The sequence below is a fragment of the Capsicum annuum genome, chromosome 6, assembly GCF_002878395.1.
Source record: "Capsicum annuum cultivar UCD-10X-F1 chromosome 6, UCD10Xv1.1, whole genome shotgun sequence".
NCBI lineage: Eukaryota > Viridiplantae > Streptophyta > Magnoliopsida > Solanales > Solanaceae > Capsicum > Capsicum annuum.
The window spans coordinates 223,387,289-223,411,584 of record NC_061116.1 but is presented as its reverse complement, the minus strand read 5'-3'; the positions used below and the strand labels follow the sequence as shown (position 1 = coordinate 223,411,584).

Genomic DNA, 24,296 nt, shown 5'->3' with positions numbered 1-24,296 from the left:
AAAAAAAGTGTCTTTTCTCTTAATATTTTTCTTTTAACTTGAGAACGAAAATGCATAGTTAAATATTGGGCCAACATAGGGGTATGTACTATGCATAATTTAATTAAATTATATTTTTCATCGATGTAGCAGTTAACGTTTTGTGTAACATTTTTATTATGAAGATGCCATGATTCTGAAGACCTCTAAAGCTGTGCACAAATTAGATTCAGATCTTACTTTAATGAAATTTGTTTCTATTGGCATATGGGCCTAAAAGTCTTGATTCCACGTGACCAAGAAATAGCATAAATAACCTAGGGAAGAAGGTCAATGCTAAATTTGGCGGGTGCGCGAGGAGCGAAAGGATTTTTTGTGCTACTACATTATATATTAATTTAATTAAGTATTTATATATATCCCAAACTATTTACATAAATCTCTTTCTTTTCAATTTTCTCTTTCTTAAATATTATATATCTCACAACAGAATTTTCTCTTCCATATTCTACTCTCCCATATTCTCTCACTACACACCCAATATATCCTTCATATTTGAATTTTCTTTTTCACAGCAAAATTTAAGTTACCTTGGGGGTTACAAATTTGTAAGCTTTGATGATTTATTTGATTTTATTTTTTTCAACTTTACCAATTTTGAATTTGCACGTATATTTTGTGGATGCATGTTCATTTTACCTTATTTTGCAAATATTTTCAAATTTCGTAATTTGATTTTTTCTGTTTTCTTCATATAATACAAGTTCGATTCTTGGATTGTAGATTTTTCTTCTTCTTTTTTTTCAGCTTTACTTATTTTTAAATTTTTCCATATATTTTATGGATGCATGTTCATTTATATGAATTTACCTTATTTTGCATGTATTTTCAAGTTTCGTAGTTCGATTTTTTTTTTATTTTCTTCATATAATACAAATTTGATTTTTTATTTTCTTGGTTTGTAGTTGATTCAGGTTAATCGAATTACTGTAAAAATTGGTAATTGATTCTTGTTCTAACTTTATTTTAGGACCTAGTCAGTTAGATTTAAAAAACAAGATATCCCCGTTGGGTTTGTTCCTGGTACATTTGATTTTGAAGGATCCAATTTTGCAGAGAATCGTTCAAAGCATCGAAACGATCTGACAACAATGAAGAAATTGAAAGAAGCGTCCAGTTCCAGATTGAAGAAGTCAAATTCAATAGCGGCCAGTAAGAAGAAGTTTGACGATTCCAGTCGACCATATCTTCCGAAGGTATTGATTATACATGTATATTTTACTTACTTTGGAGCATTAATGTATAATATATTGGAACATATTAATTTTTCGGAATACTAATGTATAATATTAGTATTTTGTATAAGGCTACATTACAAACATATTGGTACATAAGACATCATACATTCTCGATGTTTAAATTGTAAAGTATAAAACATTATACATTAGTTATTTTTACCCAAATAATGTATAATATCGATATTCCGAAATATATTTCAATATGTTATACATTGACAGTTCTGAACGTTTAAATAGTCATAAAGTCCTAATATTGTATAAGGTGGCATTATACATACTAACAAGCTTATAGGTTATACATTTTTAAGTAGTAAATGTGTATCATGACATTATACATTACTACAGTTTAATTATTGAATGTATAAGTTACACTCATACATGTCTAACTGTTGTATAATCAGGGTCTGATGTAATATTTTGAATGTATAAGCTAACATCATACATGTGTTACTGTTGTGTAATTAGAGTCTGATTTTATTTTTCGTATAAATTATCTAAATTAAGTTGATTTTCATACCTTTGTTGTACTTATTTGATTATTTGATTATTGGATTATAAATCTATTTGTTGTTCACGGACTGTTATACCTTTATGTGATGGTTAAGGTTTATGTTTCTCTTGCTTTAATTGTTTGTGTATTGTTGAATTTTCTAGCTTTCATTGGTACTAATTTGATTGATAGGTAGTTTATTTTGCCTGATTTTTTGTTTAGGGCTCATTGGTAAGTTTTATAATATTTGTTCTTGTTTGCTCTTATTGTTCGTGTATATAATGTGTTCCCCTTATTTGCCTGATTTTCTATTTAGGGTTCACTTGTTCGTGTACCTGTGTTGAGTTGATTTTTAATGCTTTTGTGTACTGTTTAGGTTCCATCCACTGTTATAGTTTTTATGCATTGCATTTACAATATTTGCATTTGTTGTATGTGTTGTTTGTTATCTGGGGTGATAAATGTTATCTGCTTGGCTAATTGTAAAAAGATTCTCGTTGATTATTCCTATTAGGAAGACTTTAACTTTAAAGCCTTCATAATTATTCCTATTAGGAAGGCTTTGACTTTAAAGATTCTCGTTTGATATTTTTGTTGTTAGGCTAGATCTTTTAACAAGTAATTTAATTTAATATATGGTTCTTGTATCACTGATGCTAATATAACATGTTAGTAAAGTTAAAACCTTTAAATATATATTTTTTTTTTGTAGTAATTGTTTTAGATTTCTAATGGATGTTGTTCTTACAACTTTTCAGGCTAGCAACTATTTGAACATCGAGAGCCTGCTGGATCTCACCTGTCAGACTGTGGCTGACATGATCAAAGGAAAGACTACAGAGGAAATTCGCAAGACCTTCAACATCAAGAATAACTTCACACCTGAAGAGGAGGAGGAGGTCAGGAAGGAGACTGCCTGGGCCTTTGAGTAAAGAAGTGCTCGTATTCTGATGCTATAAACACTTTCTATTAATAGTAAATATGTTTTCAATGGATGTTTGCTTTTGGAACCTTTAGATTTCGTTGTTCTTAATTTTTGCGTCACAACTTTTTAGTGGTGGTTGTTCAATGAGAAGATTTGTTAAAATCTATTTGTGCTATGCTTATATATTTACTTGGTTTATTGGGCTGTTGTGGTTTTATTTGATTGCTACTGGAGATTTATGTTGTTCCTCTGTGTTGCTTTCAAGCGTTGTTGCTTTAAGTTGTTTTTTAGCTAGTGGCATATTTGTATTGTGGAGGCATCTGCTTCTTGAGTAATGAACTTTCAGTAGGAAATAGGCACTTCTCCTCCTCATCATTTGGAAGTGCTGAGTCCCCCAATCCTGACTTCAATGTTGGCATGATATTCAAATGTTTCTCGTTGCATGCTATTTGAGTATGTAATCTAGCGGGATTTGAAATGCCCAAAAACTAGACACTGTCAAGGGGACAACAAGGTTGACTATGATTTTGCAGCAAGGCTTGAACATCTGTTGTTGTTTGCTTGTTTTCATGATGGTTTTGTTTGTTTTCATTGTTGCAACCAAGTTATTCAGTACTCTATCACTAAGACTGCAAGTATACTCCGAATCAAATCTTTTTATCACAAATATTTTCAAATGATTCATACTAGACGCCTTCAACACCCACTTGCAGTCTTTGTTACGACAATGAAATACATAGTTGTATCAATTTTTTACACCGAGTTATTGTATTATGCAAAATTTCTAAAAATCATAATTTTTGGAAAAAAATGCAAAATTTGGACTAGTCACAGTTTCATTATACATTGACTCGAATATATAATGACATGTTATACATTCAATCGAATGTATAATAACATGTTATACATTCAATCGAATGTATAATCATAAGTTATACATTCGGAAAATTATGATTACATTTATCAGAATACAAAATTAAAACATGAACTTGTTCAAATCATTTGATACAAATATTACCATACATACTACAGCCCCCAGTTTCTCTATCAAACTCGATTTCCTCATTCGATTTGTTGAAAACGAAATACACGGCGAAAAATTAACCAATCCAGAAAATTGCTTCTTCAACTCGATGAAAACTCTCACTCCATTGTCATTCGTAATGACAATTGGAGAAGAATTACCTTCAATGACATATTCACTTCAATTTTCTTACGTTCTTCGTCGAGATCCAATTTCATTGCTATCGTAGCAATTAATTTCAAGAAAGTTATACTTTCCGAAACAATAATTGCGTCACTTTTATAGGATTTATAACTTATTTTCGACTCCCAGAATTCAAAATATCACAACAAAAGAAACCATTAGATTTAGACACTTTGGTGTTGGTGAGAAAGAAACCAACACTAGAAACAATCTAAACAAACAAAAGACTACAAGATCTAGCTACAAAGAAACATGTCTCGGCCAAGAACAAAAACAACTTCTACATATATTTTTTTTTGTATTTTTAAGCTAGCTAGCCCAAGATTGATCTTGTGAAAACAAAATCAAGCCATGCTTTGATACCAAATAATACAAGATCGACAAGGAAGACACTAACACACACCAAAACAATCCATGATTTGAAGAACCGAGGCCCACTTTTGGTAACCCCTCTCGGATTCACTACATAATAACAATACAAACACGATAACAATAAGATTCTAAGGTGTTCAACACCTATAATCAGCGAGCCACAAACTAAGATTATAACACAATAACAAGAACAAAAATAACACAACAAGGTCTCGGATTTGGACACCCAAAACCGAGAATGAACACAACAACAACAATAAGATAGAATGATAGATAACTTGACACACAATGCACAAACACTATGAACCAAAGTGTATATTGAACACTAAGACCCAAGATTCCTACGGTGACCTCAAGGGAACGGAATCCCAAGCAACTAACGTTTCAAAACAAGCAACCAACACAAGTGATTCCACACTTTTCACAAGTGATATCCACACTTGTATGAACACTCTCAAGAGCTCTCAAAATATCATCTAAGTTATGAGAAAATAACCTAATATGTTCTATTTATAGCCTAGGTTACAACTTATTATAAAATGACTAAAATGTCCTTAATGAGCCAACACTCCAAAGCTTGTTCCATTAGTTGGTCAGTCACCCGAGCACGAGTTCTTTACGTATTGATCCACAATCACTATCGTACTCGTATCAATACATCATCTGAGGTGGTATGAACTACGTACACTTTTTGACCGATACAAAATTTAAGAAATAAGAAGACTGAGGAATTTATCAATTTGTCCTTTTCAGAAAAGTGTTCGGGGATCTATAAAAAATAACATCTTTATTTCTTTGAAGTTAGTGATATGAACTGCGTAAACTTTACTCATCTCAGACCCCATTATGTGGGAATACATTGAATATGTTGTTGTCTTTTTAGAAAAGTAAAAAGAAAATAGGAGTATTATCTTTAAATTAAGTAAGAATAATACGGGTAAAAGAGAAATTATACCTATGACTTTTTCTTGAAAAAAAAAAAAAAAAGTATGGTACTTTATTTTTTTCAATATCCAATAAAAAAAAGACACATATTCAATATCTATTTTTTTCACCGTGAACACACTTTCTAAGTCATATCAACTTGTTGAGATTTTGACCTTAATTAATTTAGGGGTACTTACGACTTTTCCATGTTTTTTTTTGGAATTCGACTGAATTTTTCAATTATTTTGATTATTCTGAAACTACCCTCCTAAAATCTTTCTTGTCCATAAAGCTACTCAATCTACGTAGGCTTGTAAAATCAAGGGAAAACACCAAGAGAAGGAAAGCGAAATTAACTCAAGCAGAATCAATGCAGGTTTCATCTCTTGCAATTCCTCGGCTCGCTACGGACAGGCATTCGGGTTGACCGAATTGAACCGGGCCAAGTTTTTTGCACCTTCAAAGTTCCTCCTTATCTCACTCCCCAATTTTGCCTCCTTGCTTTTTCCGGTTCGTGTTACGTGTTTACTTACCATTTTCAGTATTTTAATTTTGATTACTCTAATTAATCTGAGTACTTTAATGTTGTGACGTAATATAGAAATATAGTACATTATTACAAAGTAATGGAGTATTAATTACAATCAATCTCTCACATCTCACATCTCCTTATCGACGTATTCACACGATTTCTTTCGGTCCTAATTATATGCACTACTCCATTCATTTCCATTTAAATGCTTTACTTACTTTTTTTTTTTCAAGTTAAACATATAAATTTTAACTAAAATTTAAAAATATATTTTCTAATCAAGTTGAAAAAATAGAAGTTACAATTTATAATATCTTTTATATAATTTTTAAATATCTAAATTTTAATTTTAAAAAGTTTTAGATTTCAATGCGGGCACCGAACATATCAATGAGAAATCAAAAGGAATGTATATAAGAAAATTATGATGTTTAGAAACAAAACATTTTGGAGCGGTAAAACCAAGAGAAGCGCCATTTCTCTCTTCTCCAATTAATATTTTCCGATCATCCTCTCCATTAAAATACCCAAATTACCCTGGTAAAACCAAGAGAAAGCGCCAAGAAAACGAAGAAAATGGAGAAAGTGAAAGCTTTTCTTGAATTAACCCAAGCAGAATCGGACCGGGTTTCGTCTCTAACCTTTCCTCCTCACCGGTTCGGTTCCGAGTGTAGCTTCTATGAGTATTATGCGCTTAGAGGTATCCGGGTTGACCGAGTTGAACCGGGTCAAGTTTTTTGCACCTTCAAAGTTCCTCCTCGTCTCACTGTAAGTCAAATCCCCCTTTTTTTCCCAGTCTTTGTTATGCGCTTTCCATTTTTAATGTTTAAATTTTGGTTGGTTATAATTAGTCAGAATTCTTTAATGTTGTGATAGTTGTATAGAAATATAATAATTCCTAATTTATCTACTGTATATGTGTATATGACCTTCACCTAAATCAATGTTCAGTACTTCTAAGAGTAATTTATCAAAAGCAAAATGAAAATATAATTACTATGCGCTACAGGCACCCGGGTTGACCGAATTGAACCAGGCCAAGTTTTTTGCACCTTTAAAGTTCCTCGTCGTCTGACTGTAAGATGACCCCCAATTACCATTTTCAATGTTTAATTTGATTCGTATAATAAATCAGAAATCTTGATTGTTGTATATAAATATATTATCTCAAAGTAATGGTTGAAGAGAGTATTAGAGTCATAGGTGATCTAAGGATTTAAAGGGGTTTTTGATAAAGAAATATTACATATTAGAATTTGAATATTGGAACAATTGTTTCGAAATATACTAGTGTGAAAAATTTTAGCATGCAAGCTAGCCTTGACACTAACCTTATGAGAAAAAGAGCATTGTATAGATTGGGACGGAATAAACAACAATAACAGTAAAATCACTGTGTAATCGTGCGGTCTGGATAGGGCAGGGAGAGTAGAGTGTATGCAGACCTTACCCCTACATTGGGGGTAGAGAGGTTGATTCTGATAAGTCGGGGCAGCATAAGCATTTCATTTTCTATTTGTGGTGTATGCAGATATTTTTCCTGCTTCGATCTTATGCAGATGAAGGGTTTTATAATTGAATTGACTTTTTTCTACTGAATTGTTACTTGGGATTTGAAGTTCTTTTTGGTGTATCTTTGTAGGATAGAGAAGGGAAGCTAGCATCTGGTGCCATTGCCAATCTAGTTGATGAGGTCGGGGGTGCAGTAGTCTACGTGGAAGGTCTCCCGATGAATGTATCAGTGGACATGTCGATTTCATTTCTTTCAACTGCTAAGGCTGATGTAAGCCCTCCTCCCTATCTCTTCAGTGATTCATTATTGGTTCATGAAATCTGTGACAATTTTTATCAGATTTCTGCACCTTTCAATATGATCATACTGTATTTCGGAATTAACAGAGAAAGAAAGAATAATAAGAGGAAAATGCCGAATAAAGAAATGAAATGTGTAAAGAGGAAGATAGACCAGTTCTGCATTCATCATGTGCAAGTTATTAAATATTATACTGAATAATAACAACGATGAGCTATATTCTCATGACACTACATCTGCTAATGGACTTGCTGATCAGGGTCCTCACAATTTCAGGAAAGCAGTTCAAATGTTAATAATAATACTTCATTTAAACAACCAGAGACTTTTCTCACATCTATGCAACATTCCCTGGCCATGGTTCTTGATTGTTGGGCAAAACATCCACAAATACCCTTCTGCAGGATTTTTTGCAGATTTTCCATCAGCTGTATCTAGTTCTGCCCTATTGATTTGTCCATCAGTGATGAATTTTCCCTCGTTAAGAAATAATTTAATATGTGGTATGCAGCTCACCCGCTGTGGACTAACAAAATTTTGGGTAAAACCACTGTCCACTGATATAATTAGAGGTGTTTCCTTGACTGGGTTTTGATTATACTAGGAGGTTTGTAGACTCCATTTATCTCTGCCATTGCTTTCTCCCTATATCCTGGACTCCTTGGCCCAAAACTTGTTCATTATCCTTCCAAACCCGCTCATCCTCTTTAGTCTCTCAGTTCCATCTTGGCTGATGTAGCATTCAATTGCTTTGGTTGGCGATGATATCATGGATAGAGACGAACATGGACTTTAACATATTGGTTCTGCGTAAGAAGCTCGTTTGTGCAATTTTTTGGGTTAGAGTAGCTTCGGAGTTTGAGGAGATGAGGGTTTAGGCAGTGTTGCAAGGCTTGATTTGCTAGGCATAGCTATGGGTATATGACTGGCTCTTGTTATAAAAGGAGTGTTTATACATGGAATCAATGTATACCTTAGATTATTTGGATACCCTATTGGCATCAATGAGACATACTGGGTTCCATATTTTGCCAACACAATTTAGGATTAAGTCCACAAATACAGCAAGAACCAACTTAAGGTTCGTTCAAAGTGGTTAAATCAAAATATATGTACTCAACTCTTCAATTCTAATAAGCTCCATTGTCTCAGATTGTTTAATTCACCAATGTATATAAAGGTCTAGTGTTAACCGAACCTGCAATAGACATCAAAGCAGCTCCTCTATGATCCACCAATTATCTATCAAACAATTGCATCAATTTGATGAATTCATCAAGGATATGTGTAAACATATAATCAACTTTTTCTCAATCAGGTTAAGTATAAATTCCAGTGGAAGAATCGTACAATCCACATCCTCAGGTTGGTGCCATAAAACAGAGATATTTTGAACTTTGGCTGCTTTGTTAAGTAAGAACCAGTCTGGATTTGACTAAGTAGAGAGCATGTAGGCATCGTTTGTGTGGTTATTTGGGAAGCCGGGTTAGTAGAAAAGTGATGGTAGGAATTTGACTGCTTTACGGACACGTGAGAGTTGGACGTAAGTTGTCTGGGTGTATCAGTGCATTGGCATGACGAATGTGTAATGGTCCCTGCAAAACAATATAGGGGATAGAACCACCACTTCTCCAGCAGACACTGAGGGTTGAGTGATTTGCAACGGCTCATGGGGTGCATTTTGTTGTTGGATTACAGAAGAGCACGCTGCAGCAAGCCCCCTCTACCTCCCCTTTCTTTATAAAACTGTTTTCCTGTGAAAGTGAATACTGCACTGAACTTTGGGAGCATAGTTTGTAATTAAAAACCACAGACTGATTTGAAAAATGTACCAAGTTTCTTGCCTCTCCAATATGAGTGTCCATCAGTTAGTAGCTGGCAATGCACTTCACTTATTGCTGTTTATCCATCCAATTCGAGTTGATGTTGTTTCTCACATATTTCTTCCTGGTAAGATAATACTATGAATTAAGCTACTAGACTTCTTATATGTTTGCATAACGTCTCGTATTTTCCCCTCATCTCCTCATCGTAACAGTTTAGGCAGGGTCTGAACCGACTCAAAAGTGTTTTATCCTGCCTTTGATCACTCACTCCCATCTTTCAATCGGAAAGTTATTTCTTGATATCATCTTTCTGAATGTGCATTCAACCTCTTTTAATTGATTACATACTTTCTTATGTACTTCTTTGCATGGAATATTTGCAGGATGTGTTGGAGATCATTGGTCGAGTCTTGGGTCAGAAAGGAGGTTATTCTGGAACGAGTGTAATTGTGAAAAATAAAACGACTGGGGAACTCATTGCTGAGGGGCGACATTCATTATTCGGTAAACATGCTAGTAAAATGTGAAGTAATTTCTAACAACCAAGATGCTTCTTTGAAGATGTGGTTCAGTTTCCAGTTTCTGGATCATATGTAATGCTTCTTTTTTAAAAATCAGTATGGTGCACAGTTTTTTCTCATGCTGTGATAGTATTGAGCAGCATTGTATCTGTTAGGAACAAGTCCGATGTAAATATTTGCTTGTTAATGGAGGTGGATACAAAGATTTTCATTTGGTGCGGTGTACCGTTGCATTTATTACAGCTTTGTTGGTAATAGGTGCCTTCAGAGACACATCATTTATCGGTTATGAAATCGATTCCAATAGGCTCTTGTGGTCCAGCCTTTTCCTGGACCCCACACATAGCGTGATGTGTAGTACACCAGGCTTCCCTTTAAATCGATTCGAATAGAGCGGGACTTATATAGAGGATTCTCGAGCCTCAATGAGTTTAGAATTAAGGCGTAGTTGATTTATATTAAACTGTTGAGATATGCTCGGACTTCTTTATTCAATGATCAAATATTGTGGAATAGTCTAATATATACATAATTACTAGTTCAACGCTCCAAATTATGCACAACAGGTACTAGTAACAGTTAAATACAAATTTTAACTTGTATGCGGTAACAAACCGATAAAATGTTTTGCTGCCACCACCAGATCCATAGTACTTATTGTTCATCGGATATATAGTACTCATAATATTCCATGTCTACTGCTTGCTATATGCTTTTGTGGACTTTATTATACGGACTTTGAATAAAAGGTAGTGAGGGGTTTTTAAGTTTTAAAAATTAGGTAAAGGGGATAATTTATTTTTCTTTTCAGTTTGTTTTTTTCAAACATTTTTGCTCTAACAACTAAGAAGGTTGTTTCAATAATTATAGAAGTTGTTTCAACAACTATCAAAGTTGTTTGACAACTTTGATAATTTTTGGGACACTAATGTTGTCTCAATTATTTAAGCAACTTTATCTTTTTTAACTTAATAATATTGTGGAATTCACTTGTAACCTTTATTTAATTAAAGATCTGAGAGGATATTTCAGCTCGTTTTTTTCTTTCTCTTTATTATCCTGGCCAACTTTTAACCCACCTCAAATTATTAGTACTATCATTTACTACTCCTATAATAAGATATCAATGACGGAACTAAAAAAGAACGAAGGGGTTCGAAGGATCAATTCATCTAAAATTACAGTCTCTCTGTTCTAATTTCTGTTCACGTTTTCATTGATGTTGTAAGGTTTGACTTTGTTATAAATTTTCAGTGAGAAAGAGAAAAGGAATTGTGAAATTTGTAGTCCAAATAAAATTTAGATGTTTGTATGGCTCATAAAAGTAGCTTTTAAGGGGTCGTTTGGTTGGGAAATTGTTATCCCGAGATTACTAATACTGAAATTAGTTATTACCCGAAATAACTTATCCCACCATGTATATGGGATAAGTTATTCCATCACTGGAAAAATGATGGGATAAGCTATCCCAGGTTGGATTAATCTCTCCAACCAAACAAGGAATTAAGTGATCTTTTATTTTATCCCGAAATAACTTATCCCTTAAATTTTTTATACGTCAAACCAAACGACTCCTTAAAGTTTCTTCTGTTTTAATTTATTTATTTAATTTTGACTTAAACATAAAGTTGTTCACCCAAAAAAAAAAGACTTGACATAAAATTAATTTATTTTTTTAAAGAAAGTACTTAGAATGTAAATGTCTTTTGATTGCCAAAAGAAATAAACTAATTTTTCTCCAAAGAAAGGGTGTGGCACATGAAGGCCAAATTAAGAGGAAACACAGAAATTGTACAACAAAGCAAGAAGAGGGAAATAATGGAAAAAGCAAAAGGTTTCCTTGAATTAACCCAGGAAGAATCGGACCGGGTTTCATCGCTTGACATTCCTCCTCACCGAACCGGCACCGGTTTTAGCTTCTACGAGTGTTTATGCGCTCAGAGGCATCCGAGTTGATCGGGTTGAACCCGGTCTAGTCTTTTGCACCTTCAAAGCTCCTCCTCGCCTCACTGTATGTATTTCATTAAACATCAAGTTTAAAACTGTTATACTTTTGGCTTTTGTATAATACTATCGGGGTTAGTTTGGTTGGGATTTTGCTTTAACCATAATGTGGGTATAATTTCGAGATAAGTTATTTATTAATTATTATCTCAACCAAAAAACTCATCCCAAAGTTAATTAGTTATTCCTCATCTCTCCTGAGTCACTCTCAACCAAACGAGCCCAAAACTGATCCACTTTAATTAAACTAATGTATACAGCAACTTAGAAGTTTCTTCTAGTGACTCTATTTTAGTTCAACTACACCAGCATATGCTTCTTGCTGGTCGTACATCTATAAAAGTTTACCTTATGAATAAAGAAGTTACTCCCTCCATTGACTTTTATTTGTTACATCTCGCATTAGGAAAGTCAGTTTGGATAAACTTTAAAGCTAAATTATTGAAGTATATTGACTTTATATTTTAAATTTAAAATTTAGATGTACGAAAAGTATACAAAAAATGTTATAGATTGCAATCCTTCTCATATTAATATGATTAAAAACACTTCACAAAATGTTAGTCAAAGTTCATGCAATTTGACTTTCGACATGCGAAAGGTGAAAGTGAATGGAGTAGTTTGATAAAATAAACATTACTTCAGAGTTTGGAATTTGAATTAGTTTGATAAAAGATGCATAACATCAAAGTTTAGAATTTGAGTTCTTGAATGTGGTGATAAATATATGACTATAGACTATAGTGGTGTCAAACATTGTAGCACATTTTAAAATGAAGTAACGTTGCATGAATGAGGACGGTGTAAGTATCTCATTATCTGTCTGGAGTGTATGTGTATATCTTGCCTTTTCATATGCAGACGCAGGGTTCTGAAGTTGAATTTATGTTCTCTTTTTCGATGCATTGATGCTTGGAAATAAGCTTCTTTGTTGTGAATTGGTAGGATAGAGAAGGAAAATTAGCGTCTGGTGCTATAGCCAATCTTGTTGATGCTGTTGGGGCTGGGTGTGTCAATGTGGGAGGTAACCCCACGAGTGTATCAGTGGACATGTCGATTTCATTTCTTTCAAGCGCAAAGGTTGATGTAAGCACTCCTAATTTGAATTAATTTTCAAAATGTATGAGAAAAGAGACTGAGAAAAAGATGAAATGCCTAAAGAGCACTTACATATGCGTATGCATTCAACGTGTTATCCACAGCATCTGCCTTAGATTGAGAAGCCCAGTTAAATGTATATTATTGTGGAGGGGCAAACTAATAGAGGGTTTCAAGCGATTTCATTTTAGCTCAATGATCATTGACATTATACTAACACCGCATCAAAAGATAGTCATTGATTCCACTCCTTAGTATTGGTGGTCTAACATGCATCTCAAGTAGGTCTGAGGCACTTGTTCCTCTCGGTCTTCACACCGCCTATCTGTTTGATACTGATAGGCAGTACGGGGTAAAACTTAACCCCTATAATGATAGAAGCTCCTCAGCTTGTAGAATGATATCCATAATGGCTCTAGCAACTATTCTAGGTACGTTGTTGTTGTTGTAATGGCTCTAGCAACTTGAATAGCTGTGAGAGGGAGAGAGAGAGCTATAAAATGCCCAAAATGTAGTTACCTGTCAGCTACCACTACTGTAGTGAATTTATCCTCAGGTTTAGGCAATCCTTTGATGAAATTCATGGATATATGGAAACTTGAATGTGATTGGAAAATGGTGCAGCTAGTTTTGGTAGGCCAAACTCTTTCTTTTGCACCTCTGCCACTTCACATACCTACACACTATGTTTTGTATTTTGAACCTTCCAAATGTCGCTAGCACTCTTGGATGTCCTTCAGTAAAGAAGAGTGCACCACACTAATCACACATTTTACTTGCATATTTACCAAATAATGTGCATTTACCTTTTACTGATAAATTGTGGATTTTGTTATATGCATTTTTGTTGGGATTTTCGCAGGATGAGTTGGAGATCATCGGTCAAGTCTTGGGTAAGAAAGGAGGTTATTCTGGAACAAGTGTAGTTGTGAAAAAACAAAGCTACTGGGGAGCTAATTGCTGAGGGGCGGCATTCATTATTTGGTAAATATGCTAGTAAAATGTGATGAAGTATTTATGTAAACCAAAATACCTGTTTGGTTCTTTTATCATATAGTATTATAGTTTTCAGATAACATGTATTTTGGTTCTTTTATCATATAGTATTATAGTTTTCAGATAACATGTATTTAGCAGCATATGCTCCTGAAGAACGCTGCAGTGTATAATATATGCTCGTTAATGGAGGTGGATATGTTTTGCTTTGTCTAGAGTACCATTACACCCGTTACTCTTTTGTTTATAATGTATGTGTGTATATATATATGTATATTCTTGGACTATGTTACTCCATTTAAACTAGAGAAATACTGAAGTAGGAAACCTATCCCCAAAAATTCTATCTAATACTATATATTTCAGTTGCCTACTTGTATAGAGAACTTGGGCAAATATGGCTCCCCTCTTACCGGAGTTCATATAAAAGCAAATATTGTTCCCTCCATTTTTAGCAAACAAAAGAAAAAATCAAGTATCCCTTAAGATATGTAGAATAATAATACAAGAGTATGTACCACTAGAGTCATTTTGAGGACTCTTGTCAAGGAAAAACGCTCACGTGGAACCACATATAATCATGACAAACAGCCGTATGCAACACCTGTATAATTAAACTAACTACAACTACTTCGACGCTATGTGGGTTCTAATCTATGCAAACTACAACTAGTTCAAGGCTCCACATGTCATGTGCAAGAGATGGTAACAGGAAAATTCAGAAACTGATAACCGATGAAATTGAAATCCTATGTAATGCACAACCAACAGAAGGTGAGCTAAAGAATACACAACCCACATATAAAAGCAAACTAAAAGATATTTGTTCCTGGGCACATGTACATATCAATCTGTTACAGCTTTTTCAAAGTCGGTCAATACAACATTATTACCTCAGCAGATCATAGATAATGTATTAAAATACAAAGTCGATAGTACAGCCAGACCCATTTCTACTAGTCACATAAGCTGGAAAACAGATAGTAGTTCTCCTTGAGAGACCAATCTAGTACGCCTTTAAACTTTTAGCAGCATACAGTAACACATTAAGCCTTCCTAATAGGTTAGTCCTCTCATGGTGAAGGCGAAGATCTAGGTGTACCAGACCTTGAAACAAATCTGGAAGATGCACTGACACTGCGGCTCCTCTTAGAGCTTTTCTTCGGGATAGGAGAGTAACTGCTACGAGAGCGACTACTCCTGGAAACACTTCTTGAATAGCTCCTCTTTGACCGCCTAGGTGATACACTAGGTGAGTAGCTTCTCCTGGACCTCTGATATCGAGGTGAAATGCTCCGAGAAGTGGAACGGTGTCGGCTCCTTCGATAATAGTAACTGTTGTCCGGAGAGTAGGCACGATAGCGGCTCATTCTGTTGTAACGAACATCTGGAGAGTAGGAACAATCACGGCTATCAGGAGAGTAGTCACGGTAGTGGATTCTTCTATAGTAACGGTCATCTGGAGAATAGGAACGATCACGTCGATAATTGTTGGGAGAATAGTCACGGTAATGGCTTCTTCTATAGTAACGGCCATCTGGAGAATAGGAACGATCACGTCGATAACTGTCGGGGGAATAGTCACGGTAATGGCTTCTTCTGTAGTAACGCTCATCTGGAGAGTAGGACCGATCACGCTGACTGTATGGAGATAAAGATCGAGAGTAAGACCTGCCACGACTATGGTAAGGAGAATAAGGTGATTCTGAGTAACGGCAGCGTCGACTGTAATACGGAGAGTGGGATCTCTGGCGTCCTCTGTAATAGGGAGAGTAGGATCTACGCCCTCGTCTGTAATATGGAGAGTGGGACCTGCTCCTGCTCCTGTAGCTTTCAGATGAGTAACAAGGAGAGCGACTCCTTGAACGAGGAGAATAATTTCGTGATTCACGACGAACTACATTTACAAGGTTGAAATTAGAAGACATCACCGACAAGTAACCAAGGTAAATTATACGTAGGTAGGGATATGATATCATACCGCGAACAGTTCTAAGCCCCAAATATTTTCCTGGAGTTGGTGTTCTACCTCTTCTCCTCCGAGCCTGCATAGGAGACAATTGTCAGACAGAAAATCTAGACATTGGCAAGTTGACGTGATACAACAAATGTCCCAATACAAGTAACCAAGGAGAAATGAATAAAAAGCAATAAGGGTGCAGCTGAATAAAAGAAAATGAAGGCTATACAACCCTATGGTTAACAGTCTGTTTGCTTGTTGTGTTTTGATTTGTTAATTGCGACTTTGGTGAAGAGCTGCTACACACAGCTTCCTTGCTGCCAAAGAAACTCAGGCCAAACAAGCAAACAACTTTCAAACTCAAATTACTGAAGCAATATATGATGCTGATACAACTAAGAGCTGATACCAGCAAAAAATTTGCAAACATAAAAATTCTAACAACTGAGCAAATATTCAATAATAAATTCAACCTTCTCCACAGTGATGACTCTGCCTTCAAGTACTGAGCGATTCAAATACTTAATGCAGCAATCAGCCTCCTCAACAGTGGACATTGTCACGAAACAAAACCCACGAGATTCCCGGGTCCATGGGTCAACAACAAGATGAACATCTTCAACCTAATAGGAGAAAAAGGAGAATTTAATGATGTTGACATCCCCAACAATATGTATGCACATAGGAGCAAATTCTACAGAGTTCTTTTCTTTTGAATAGAGTGCAACAGACCTATATGAACCAACTACAGAGAGAACAACAACAAACCCAGTGTATTCCCACATAGTGAGGTCTGGGGAGGGTAAGATGTACGCAGTCCATACCACAGAATGGAAGGAAATCTTAAGAAACAACAAACATACCTTTCCCTCAGTAGAAAAATGGTCCTCAATATGTCGCTCCTTAACGCGGGCTGAGAGACCAGTCACATACAAATTGTTCCCTGGGTTCTCAACATCACTTGAATCACAGCTCCTGCCATTACAATACAGTTAAATAACCATGAACTCTAGTTACCAGCTTATTAATTGAACAAAGCAGAAATGTACCTTGACCGACTCCTTGAAACATATCTGGACCTCGAGACAGACTTGCTATATGGATCGTATGAAGGTGAGCGAGAATACCTGCAATATAGATGCCATATTTGAACATGACAAAGAATAACAACCATAAAAGACCCAAACTAAGACCAAAAAATACCTTGACCTCCTGGAGTACGACATCTGCAGTTAACATTAAACAAAAAGTTGAGACTCATGATTTAAAGGAAAAAGAGGAGCAAGTGTTTTCTCACAAGCCCAGTAGAAATATATAAGTAAAACCAAGCTAATCAAGATCACAAAGTAATCAAACAATTCCAAACTAATAGACGCAGACTATATAATCCTCCAACTCCAATCTGCTCTACTCGACCTACGCCATCCCAATATTGGAAAATCACTTTATCTTTTGAGTCAAACTCGATGCTCCATAAAAACTCACATTATAGTTCCCTCTATTATTCCAAATTATAAAAGTAGGAAATATAGTTCCCCTTGGCGATCAAAGCATAACAAATTATGTGACACTATTAAAGTTGGCCAAATCAATCAGACAACAGCAGTTAGTTACTTAGTCACAGATAAAGATACAGGGAGATCAAGTACTTAAAACTTAATGCGACCGAGCCTAAACTAAAAAAAAGCAGCCCGGTGCACTAAAAATCCCGCTATGCGGGGAAGGGCCCCACCTCAAGGGTGTATTATACGCAGCCTTACCTTGCATTTTTTGCAAGAGACGGTTTCCAAGGCTTGAACCCATGACCTCCGGGTCACTTGCAACTTTACCAGTTACTCCAAGGATCCCCTTCCCGAGCCTAAACTAATTGTACTTACATAAGTGAGCTCAAATCTAATATTTGATGCAACATATTCATGAGTTTTTACCTACATATATTTATGCTCCGCCGAAAATACTGGGAACCCCGTCCATGTAGAGCATTCATTGCTATATATCACAACCATAGATCACTTTGTCACGTTTCACGTCTCGAGAGGCAAACTTCCAACGAAGTTCGATCAATTTTAAGGTGTAATTTTTTAATCATATCAGTGTGAAGGATTACAACTTTATCATGTTTCTAATATAGTTTTAGAACATCTAAATTAAAAATATGAAATTAATCTAATTCAATTTAGCAGCTTCGAAGATCAGTATGTCTTCTAGCAATAAAAAAATCAAACGGAAGAATCAACCAGTCGGTAAAAGCAAATTCAACTGATCATCAAAAATCCAATTTTAAGTGATCAAACATTTATGCAAATCACAAATGGAAATGGCATACAAAATCTCATCAACTAATTGATTGATATCCACAATTTTAGCTAAATCGTACCGAAAAATAGAATTAAGATACAAAAAAGAACACATGAAAGAAGACTTGCCGTGACGAGATTATTGGCGTATGATTTGAAATGCGTCGATTTCTCTCTGTTATTCGTGAAGGTTCTCGAAATTAGATGAATGGAAGGATGGCGTGATGCGGGGGGAAGGGTTATATACTTGTATAGCAGACAGAAGTTTCTAGACCAGCGGACGCAAAATCCTTTTTAATTGGAATTCAATTTGTCACATTAAAAATTTAAATTACCTGTAACTCAGTTTATTCGACCAAAACTTAAAAATTTAAAAATTGTTTTTCTCAATATTCCAATTCTTTATATAGGGAAAATAATTGAGGTGGATCAATGACAAGAGTGGAGCTAGTATAGAATAAGGAAATTTATATCTCAACAAAAAATTATATTATTTATATAATTAAAAGTATTTTATATATATATATATATATTTCTATATAATAGAAGGAGTGATTTCAACATATCACTTATTTAACATTAAATTAAAAAATAAGGGTATTAAGGTTTTAAAAGAAAATTGTAAACTCTTATTGAAAAAAAATTGTGTTTCTTTTTGTGGACCTATCAAAAATTTTAAAACAAAATCCACTTTTTTCTCATTAATTATAGAAAATGTCATTTAAAAAATTTACATAAATGTCATCACATGTGGCTTTTAGCCTTGCATTCATTTACACAGGTGGGCCCTCATCTATCACTTATTTTTCATAAAAATTATATTTTTCATTGTATTTAGGATGATACTTTTATTTAGGTTATATAATATAAAATTATTTCAAATATAATATATTTAAATAAACTTATTAATAAGATAATAATTTATTAAAATACTTAACATGATAAATATAATTAAATACATTTTATTCCTTATTTACATTTTATATCAAACATATAATTTGCTTTCTTTCTTATTTGTTACCTGAAATACAAGTTTGCCTAATTTAAATTTTTAATGTATAATTAATGAAGTATTTAATAAAATAAATTTTTAATAAATATTTTTTTTAGATTTGTGCCAAGTCAATATATACCAACAAAAAGAAATTAAAGAAAAATACCTAACAAGATTTTACTTATAAGGTTAAACATAATTTGTTACTAAATAATAATGATAATTAGTTATTTTTATATATGCAAATCATATTATCTGTATTGGATTAAGCATACTATTCCTATGAGTTAATGATTTTTTTAATTTAAACTTTGAACATTAATTACTTGTTGGATTGTAGTTATTTCAACCACCTCAAACTCAAACCAAAAGTTTTAATATTTTATTTTAAAAAATCTTAATATATAAAATGTATTTTACTCATATAACTTATTTGATTAATTTGATATTTTCTTGATTTATCTAAAATCTACCGAATTATGATTTTAACTAAATAAACCTAATAATTAGTGTTCCTTTGATTTTTAAAATATCACCAACATTCCTATATCACCCTTGATTAATTATTATTATTATAATTCATTTATATATTTAAAAATTAATAATATTTAATTAAAAATAAAATAAACAGTTATAACATGTCTGCTTTAATCGTAATTTTACTATATAATCTCTAATTAATTATTATAAATCATTTATATATTGAACAGTTAATAATATCCAATCCGTAATTTTACTATACCACCTCCAATTAATTATTATAAGTCATTTATGTATTAAAAAAATTAGTATTCCCTCTGTTTCAAAAAAATGACTTACTTTTCTTTTTAGTCTGTTTAAAAAAAATGATCCCCTTCTTTTTTTACAATACTTTAATTTCAACTTTCCACATTAAATGTTTAAAACCACAAGATTAAATGGCACTTTGGTACACATTTGATTCAACTTTAATTTAAGGCCACATGATTCAAAAGTCTTCTTTATTTTCTTAAATTTTGTGAGGAGTAATATTTAATTAAAAAATATAAAATAAACATCTATGACATATCTGTTTTTGATGCTTCAATCGTGATTTTACTATATCATCTCTAATTAATTATTACAAGTTATTTATGTATTAAAAAATTAATAATATTTAAGTAAAAAAGTAAAATACACATTTATGACATGTCTGCTTCAGTTGTTTCCACCATAGTTTTACTAAATATCATACCTAATTAATTATTATAAGTTATTTAAATATTCAAAAAATAATAATATTTAATAAAAAGATAAAATAGATATAAAAATCACAAATTAACTCTTGATGTTTTAAATTAATTTGACATCTTATATGAGATTCACATAAATTTTTTCATGGGTAATTTTATAGTAATTTTGCTATGTCATTTCTGATTAATCGTTGTAAGTCATTTAAGACATTTATGCGTCGCTGCTCAATTGTGATTTTATTATATCGCCCCTGATTAATTATTATGGTCATATAAGCATTGTGCCACTTAAATTTAAATAGAAAAAATATTATAAAGCATCACAACTAAAAATTTAAATTATTTAAAAAATATAATTGGTTATCAACTACACAAAACTCTGGACAAAGAGAGTAACATATATTATTCATAAAAAAGTATTATAAATTACAATAGTTAACAACTTAAAATATCTAAAAATAATTTAATTTGTTATATATTTCAAAAACTATGTAAATATACGATAAATCACAATAATCAACAACTGAAAAAAATTTAAAATATAAAATATTTGGTTGACTCTCGAAATTATATTAGTGCCACTAAAATTGGAACAGAAGAAAAGTATTATAAATCACAATAATTAAAAAAATAAATTATTTTAAAAATATAATTGACTATCAATTTCACAAAAGTTTGGACAAGAAAAGTAATGTATATGATTTGAAAAATAAATAAAAAACATTATAAATTACAATAGTTAACAACTCAAGTTATCTAACTACATATTAAAAGTATGATTGATTATCTAAATTATATTTGTTTCACCTAAATTGAGACAAATATGACATATATTGAACCCGTGCTAAATATATGCTGAATCTTAGAATGTATATGCAATCCTTTTTTTTGTAAATCTTTATTTAAATATATCAAGATTGAAAAGACAAGTTCTAATACAACACATCAAACAGTGTATAAGAAATAATATTAGCATAAATACTACCAACATTATTAATACTAACATTACTAATACATTCTAGTCAAAATTATTTTTCTACACTCTAACAAATGACTCTTACGTTTCAATGAAAGGAACATATACAAAAGCAAAGTTCGATAAAACATTTATAGAAGTATGTTTATCGTGTTCTCAAAGTGAAATAACTTAAATTAATACGACAGATTGTAACTTATATTTTTTTTTATATATAATTTTCAAAACATTTAAAATTTAAATTTAAAATATTAATTTGACTTATCTTTAAAGAACAAGTTAACAAGTAGAAGAAAAGGAGAAATGAAAGCAAATGATGTTTATGTCGGTTTAGTAGGGAATACATTGAAATTTTGGGCTATTAATTACAACCACATGTGATATAATATGCAATGACTAGATAATCGTTTATCCTTTTCAACAATTATTCTCTATTTTATACAATAGATGTCAAGTCTTATGTATCAATTTTAATCTCATATTTTATACTTAATGTATCAAGTGTGATTTTTATGATTTAAGATCTGAACTTTAAAATGCATTGAATTTTGTTATTTATACGAGTAAATCATACCTAATTATCTTCTGAAATAATTTGGCTCATTGAAAAATAACTATCAAGTAGTTAATATGTTTTGTGTATTCATGTTTTATAATTTATATTGACATCAATCTAACTTATCATACATAATCAGAATATCTTAATGTTAGGCTCGTGCTGACCCGAGCCATGCTATTCTAGTATTTCTTTTCTATATTATAGAAATGATGGTTTCAACATGGCAACTTCGTACAATTTTAAAAAGCTTGAGGGTATTTTAGTCATTAAACATGAGTTCTAAGCTCAATTTGATAATTTTTTGTGCATTATTTTTTGAACCTCATCAAAAATTTTAATGAAAGCCCATTCTTTTCTCTTTAATTACCAACAATACTATCTAAGAAATTTACTATAATGCCATCACACATAGCCTTGCATATTTCTATATTATTTTCACACGTGTGGGCCCTCTATCTTCCATTTATTTTTCATTCTTAATATTTATCTTTTTATGTGTAAAATTGTTTCAAATATATTATATTTAAGTAAATTAATTAGTAAGATGGTAATTTATTATAAAAATTAATTATAATTGATACAGTTAAATAAATTTTGTTCTTTATTTAATTTCATATCAAACATATAATTTACTTTCTTTCTTATTTGTTACTACAATTTCACCTAATTTAATTTTTTTAATACATAGAAGATTTTTTTTTTTGATATGCCTGCTTATGTTGTCTGCTTCCACTTTTTCAATAGTGATTTTATTGTATTGTCTCTTATTAATTATTATAAGTCATTTATATATTAAAAAAATATTTAATTTTAAAAAAGAAAAATAGATATTTATGACATGTCTATTTCAGTTGCTTCAATAGTAATTTTACTTTTTGTTGTATCATTTTTAATAAATATTTTATATATTAAAAAATTAATAATATTTAATAAAAAAGTAAAATAGACAATTATGACATGTCTGCTTCAGCTGCTTTAATTGTGATTTTTTTTACTAAATATCACCCCTAATTAATTATTACAAGTCATCTAAGTATTTAAAGAAGCTCTCCATCGACTTGTCGGCTTGAGCTATTTGCTCCGTAATTTTATTATATCATTCCTAATTAATTATTATAAATTATTTACATATTAAAAAATTAATAATAGATAATAAAATAATAGAATGGACATTGATGACATGTCTGCTTCAACGACTTTGATCATAATTTTACTAAATATCAGCTCTAATTAATTATTATAAGTTATCTAAGTATTAAATAAATAAATAATTAAATAATATTTAATTAAAAAGATAAAATAGATATAAAATTATAATTTAACTCTTGATGTTTTAAAGTAACTTGAATTCTTATACGAGATTTCACTTACTTTTTTTTCACAAGTATCTTTTACAATAATTTTATTATATCATTTCTAATTAGTTGTTGTGACTCATTTAAGACATGTATGTTTCGTTACTTCAATCGTGATTTTACTATATCACCTCTAATTAATTATTATGTTTATCTATGTATCATGTCATTTAAATTAGAGTAGAAATTTTTTACACAATAATTAAAAATTTAAATTATTTAAGAAATATAATTGACTATCAGGGCACAAACTCTAGACAAGGAGAGTAGCATATATTTTTTGAAAATTACATAAAAATATTATAATTTACAATAATTAAAAACTTTAAATATCGAAAACAATTTAATCTATTATATATCTTTAACAAATACTTTAAAAAATACTGTAATTCACAATAATTAACAACTTAAAAAATTTAAACGATATAAATATTTGGTTGACTCTCGAAATTGTATCAGTGCCACTTAAATTGAAATAGAAGAAAAATATTATAAATAACAATAATTAAAAACTTAGATTATTTTGAAAATATAATTGACTATCAATGTCACAAAAGTTTGGATAGAGAGAGCAACATATATTATTTAAAAATTACATAAAAATATTAGAAATTACAACATTAACAACTTAAAATATCTAAAAACATATTAAAAGTATGATTGATTATCTAAATTCATTTTATATTACAAAAATTGAGACAAATAAATATATATTGAGCTCATGCTAGATCCCGAGTGAATCCTAGGATGTATATATGCAATTCATCTTTTTTTAAACTTTGGTTTAAATATATCAAATTGAAAATACAAGTTTTAATACAGTACAATGTACATAAAAAAGTGTATAAGAAATAATGTTAGCATAAATAATATCAATATTACTAATACAAACATTATTAATGCAAACATTATTAATACATTCTATCAGCATTATTTTTATACATTCTAACAAACGA

The 24,296-nt window shown here is 31.7% G+C and overlaps 3 protein-coding genes and 1 pseudogene across 4 annotated transcripts; 3 read left to right on the top strand and 1 right to left on the bottom strand.

Moving 5' to 3' along the window:
- Nucleotides 1-1,130: 1,130 nt before the first annotated feature.
- Nucleotides 1,131-2,699, top strand: LOC107873811 (SKP1-like protein 20). Its single transcript, XM_016720748.1, has 2 exons — nt 1,131-1,235; nt 2,526-2,699. Exons 1-2 carry the CDS (start codon nt 1,131-1,133, stop codon nt 2,697-2,699), a joined length of 279 nt encoding a protein of 92 aa, XP_016576234.1.
- A 2,822-nt stretch (nt 2,700-5,521) lies between these two features.
- Nucleotides 5,522-10,103, top strand: LOC107875494 (acyl-coenzyme A thioesterase 13). Its single transcript, XM_016722233.2, has 3 exons — nt 5,522-6,498; nt 7,373-7,513; nt 9,753-10,103. The coding sequence occupies exons 1-3, from the start codon at nt 6,307-6,309 to the stop codon at nt 9,894-9,896; spliced, it is 477 nt and encodes a 158-aa protein (XP_016577719.1). The 5' UTR covers nt 5,522-6,306; the 3' UTR covers nt 9,897-10,103.
- A 636-nt stretch (nt 10,104-10,739) lies between these two features.
- LOC107875495 lies at nt 10,740-14,276 on the top strand (annotated as a pseudogene).
- Nucleotides 14,277-14,790: 514 nt separating this feature from the next.
- LOC107875496 (serine/arginine-rich splicing factor SR45a) lies at nt 14,791-18,517 on the bottom strand. Of its 2 annotated transcripts, XM_016722234.2 has the most exons (7): nt 18,375-18,517; nt 17,152-17,174; nt 16,998-17,075; nt 16,812-16,923; nt 16,422-16,571; nt 15,970-16,033; nt 14,791-15,885 (listed from the first exon to the last, which is right to left on the bottom strand). In XM_016722234.2, exons 2-7 carry the CDS (start codon nt 17,172-17,174, stop codon nt 15,062-15,064), a joined length of 1,251 nt encoding a protein of 416 aa, XP_016577720.1. In that variant the 5' UTR covers nt 18,375-18,517; the 3' UTR covers nt 14,791-15,061. The 2 variants fall into 2 exon arrangements, with proteins under 2 accessions (XP_016577720.1, XP_047270100.1); XM_047414144.1 differs by lacking the exons at nt 16,422-16,571; nt 16,812-16,923; nt 16,998-17,075; nt 17,152-17,174; nt 18,375-18,517 and adding an exon at nt 16,181-16,387.
- Nucleotides 18,518-24,296: the final 5,779 nt, after the last annotated feature.

What these genes read in the sequence shown, in the direction of transcription:
- LOC107873811 (XM_016720748.1), top strand. Translation starts at nt 1,131, where the DNA reads ATGAAGAAATTGAAAGAAGCGTCCAGTTCCAGATTGAAGAAGTCAAAT. An exon ending in GTCGACCATATCTTCCGAAG is followed by an intron (nt 1,236 to 2,525) that starts GTATTGATTATA and finishes ACAACTTTTCAG; the next exon opens with GCTAGCAACTATTTGAACAT.
- LOC107875494 (XM_016722233.2), top strand. Translation starts at nt 6,307, where the DNA reads ATGGAGAAAGTGAAAGCTTTTCTTGAATTAACCCAAGCAGAATCGGAC. An exon ending in AAGTTCCTCCTCGTCTCACT is followed by an intron (nt 6,499 to 7,372) that starts GTAAGTCAAATC and finishes GTATCTTTGTAG; the next exon opens with GATAGAGAAGGGAAGCTAGC. An exon ending in TTTCAACTGCTAAGGCTGAT is followed by an intron (nt 7,514 to 9,752) that starts GTAAGCCCTCCT and finishes GAATATTTGCAG; the next exon opens with GATGTGTTGGAGATCATTGG.
- LOC107875496 (XM_016722234.2), bottom strand. Translation starts at nt 17,174, where the DNA reads ATGTCGTACTCCAGGAGGTCAAG. An exon ending in GTTTCAAGGAGTCGGTCAAG is followed by an intron (nt 16,924 to 16,997) that starts GTACATTTCTGC and finishes TTGTAATGGCAG; the next exon opens with GAGCTGTGATTCAAGTGATG. An exon ending in GAGTCATCACTGTGGAGAAG is followed by an intron (nt 16,034 to 16,421) that starts GTTGAATTTATT and finishes TCTCCTATGCAG; the next exon opens with GCTCGGAGGAGAAGAGGTAG.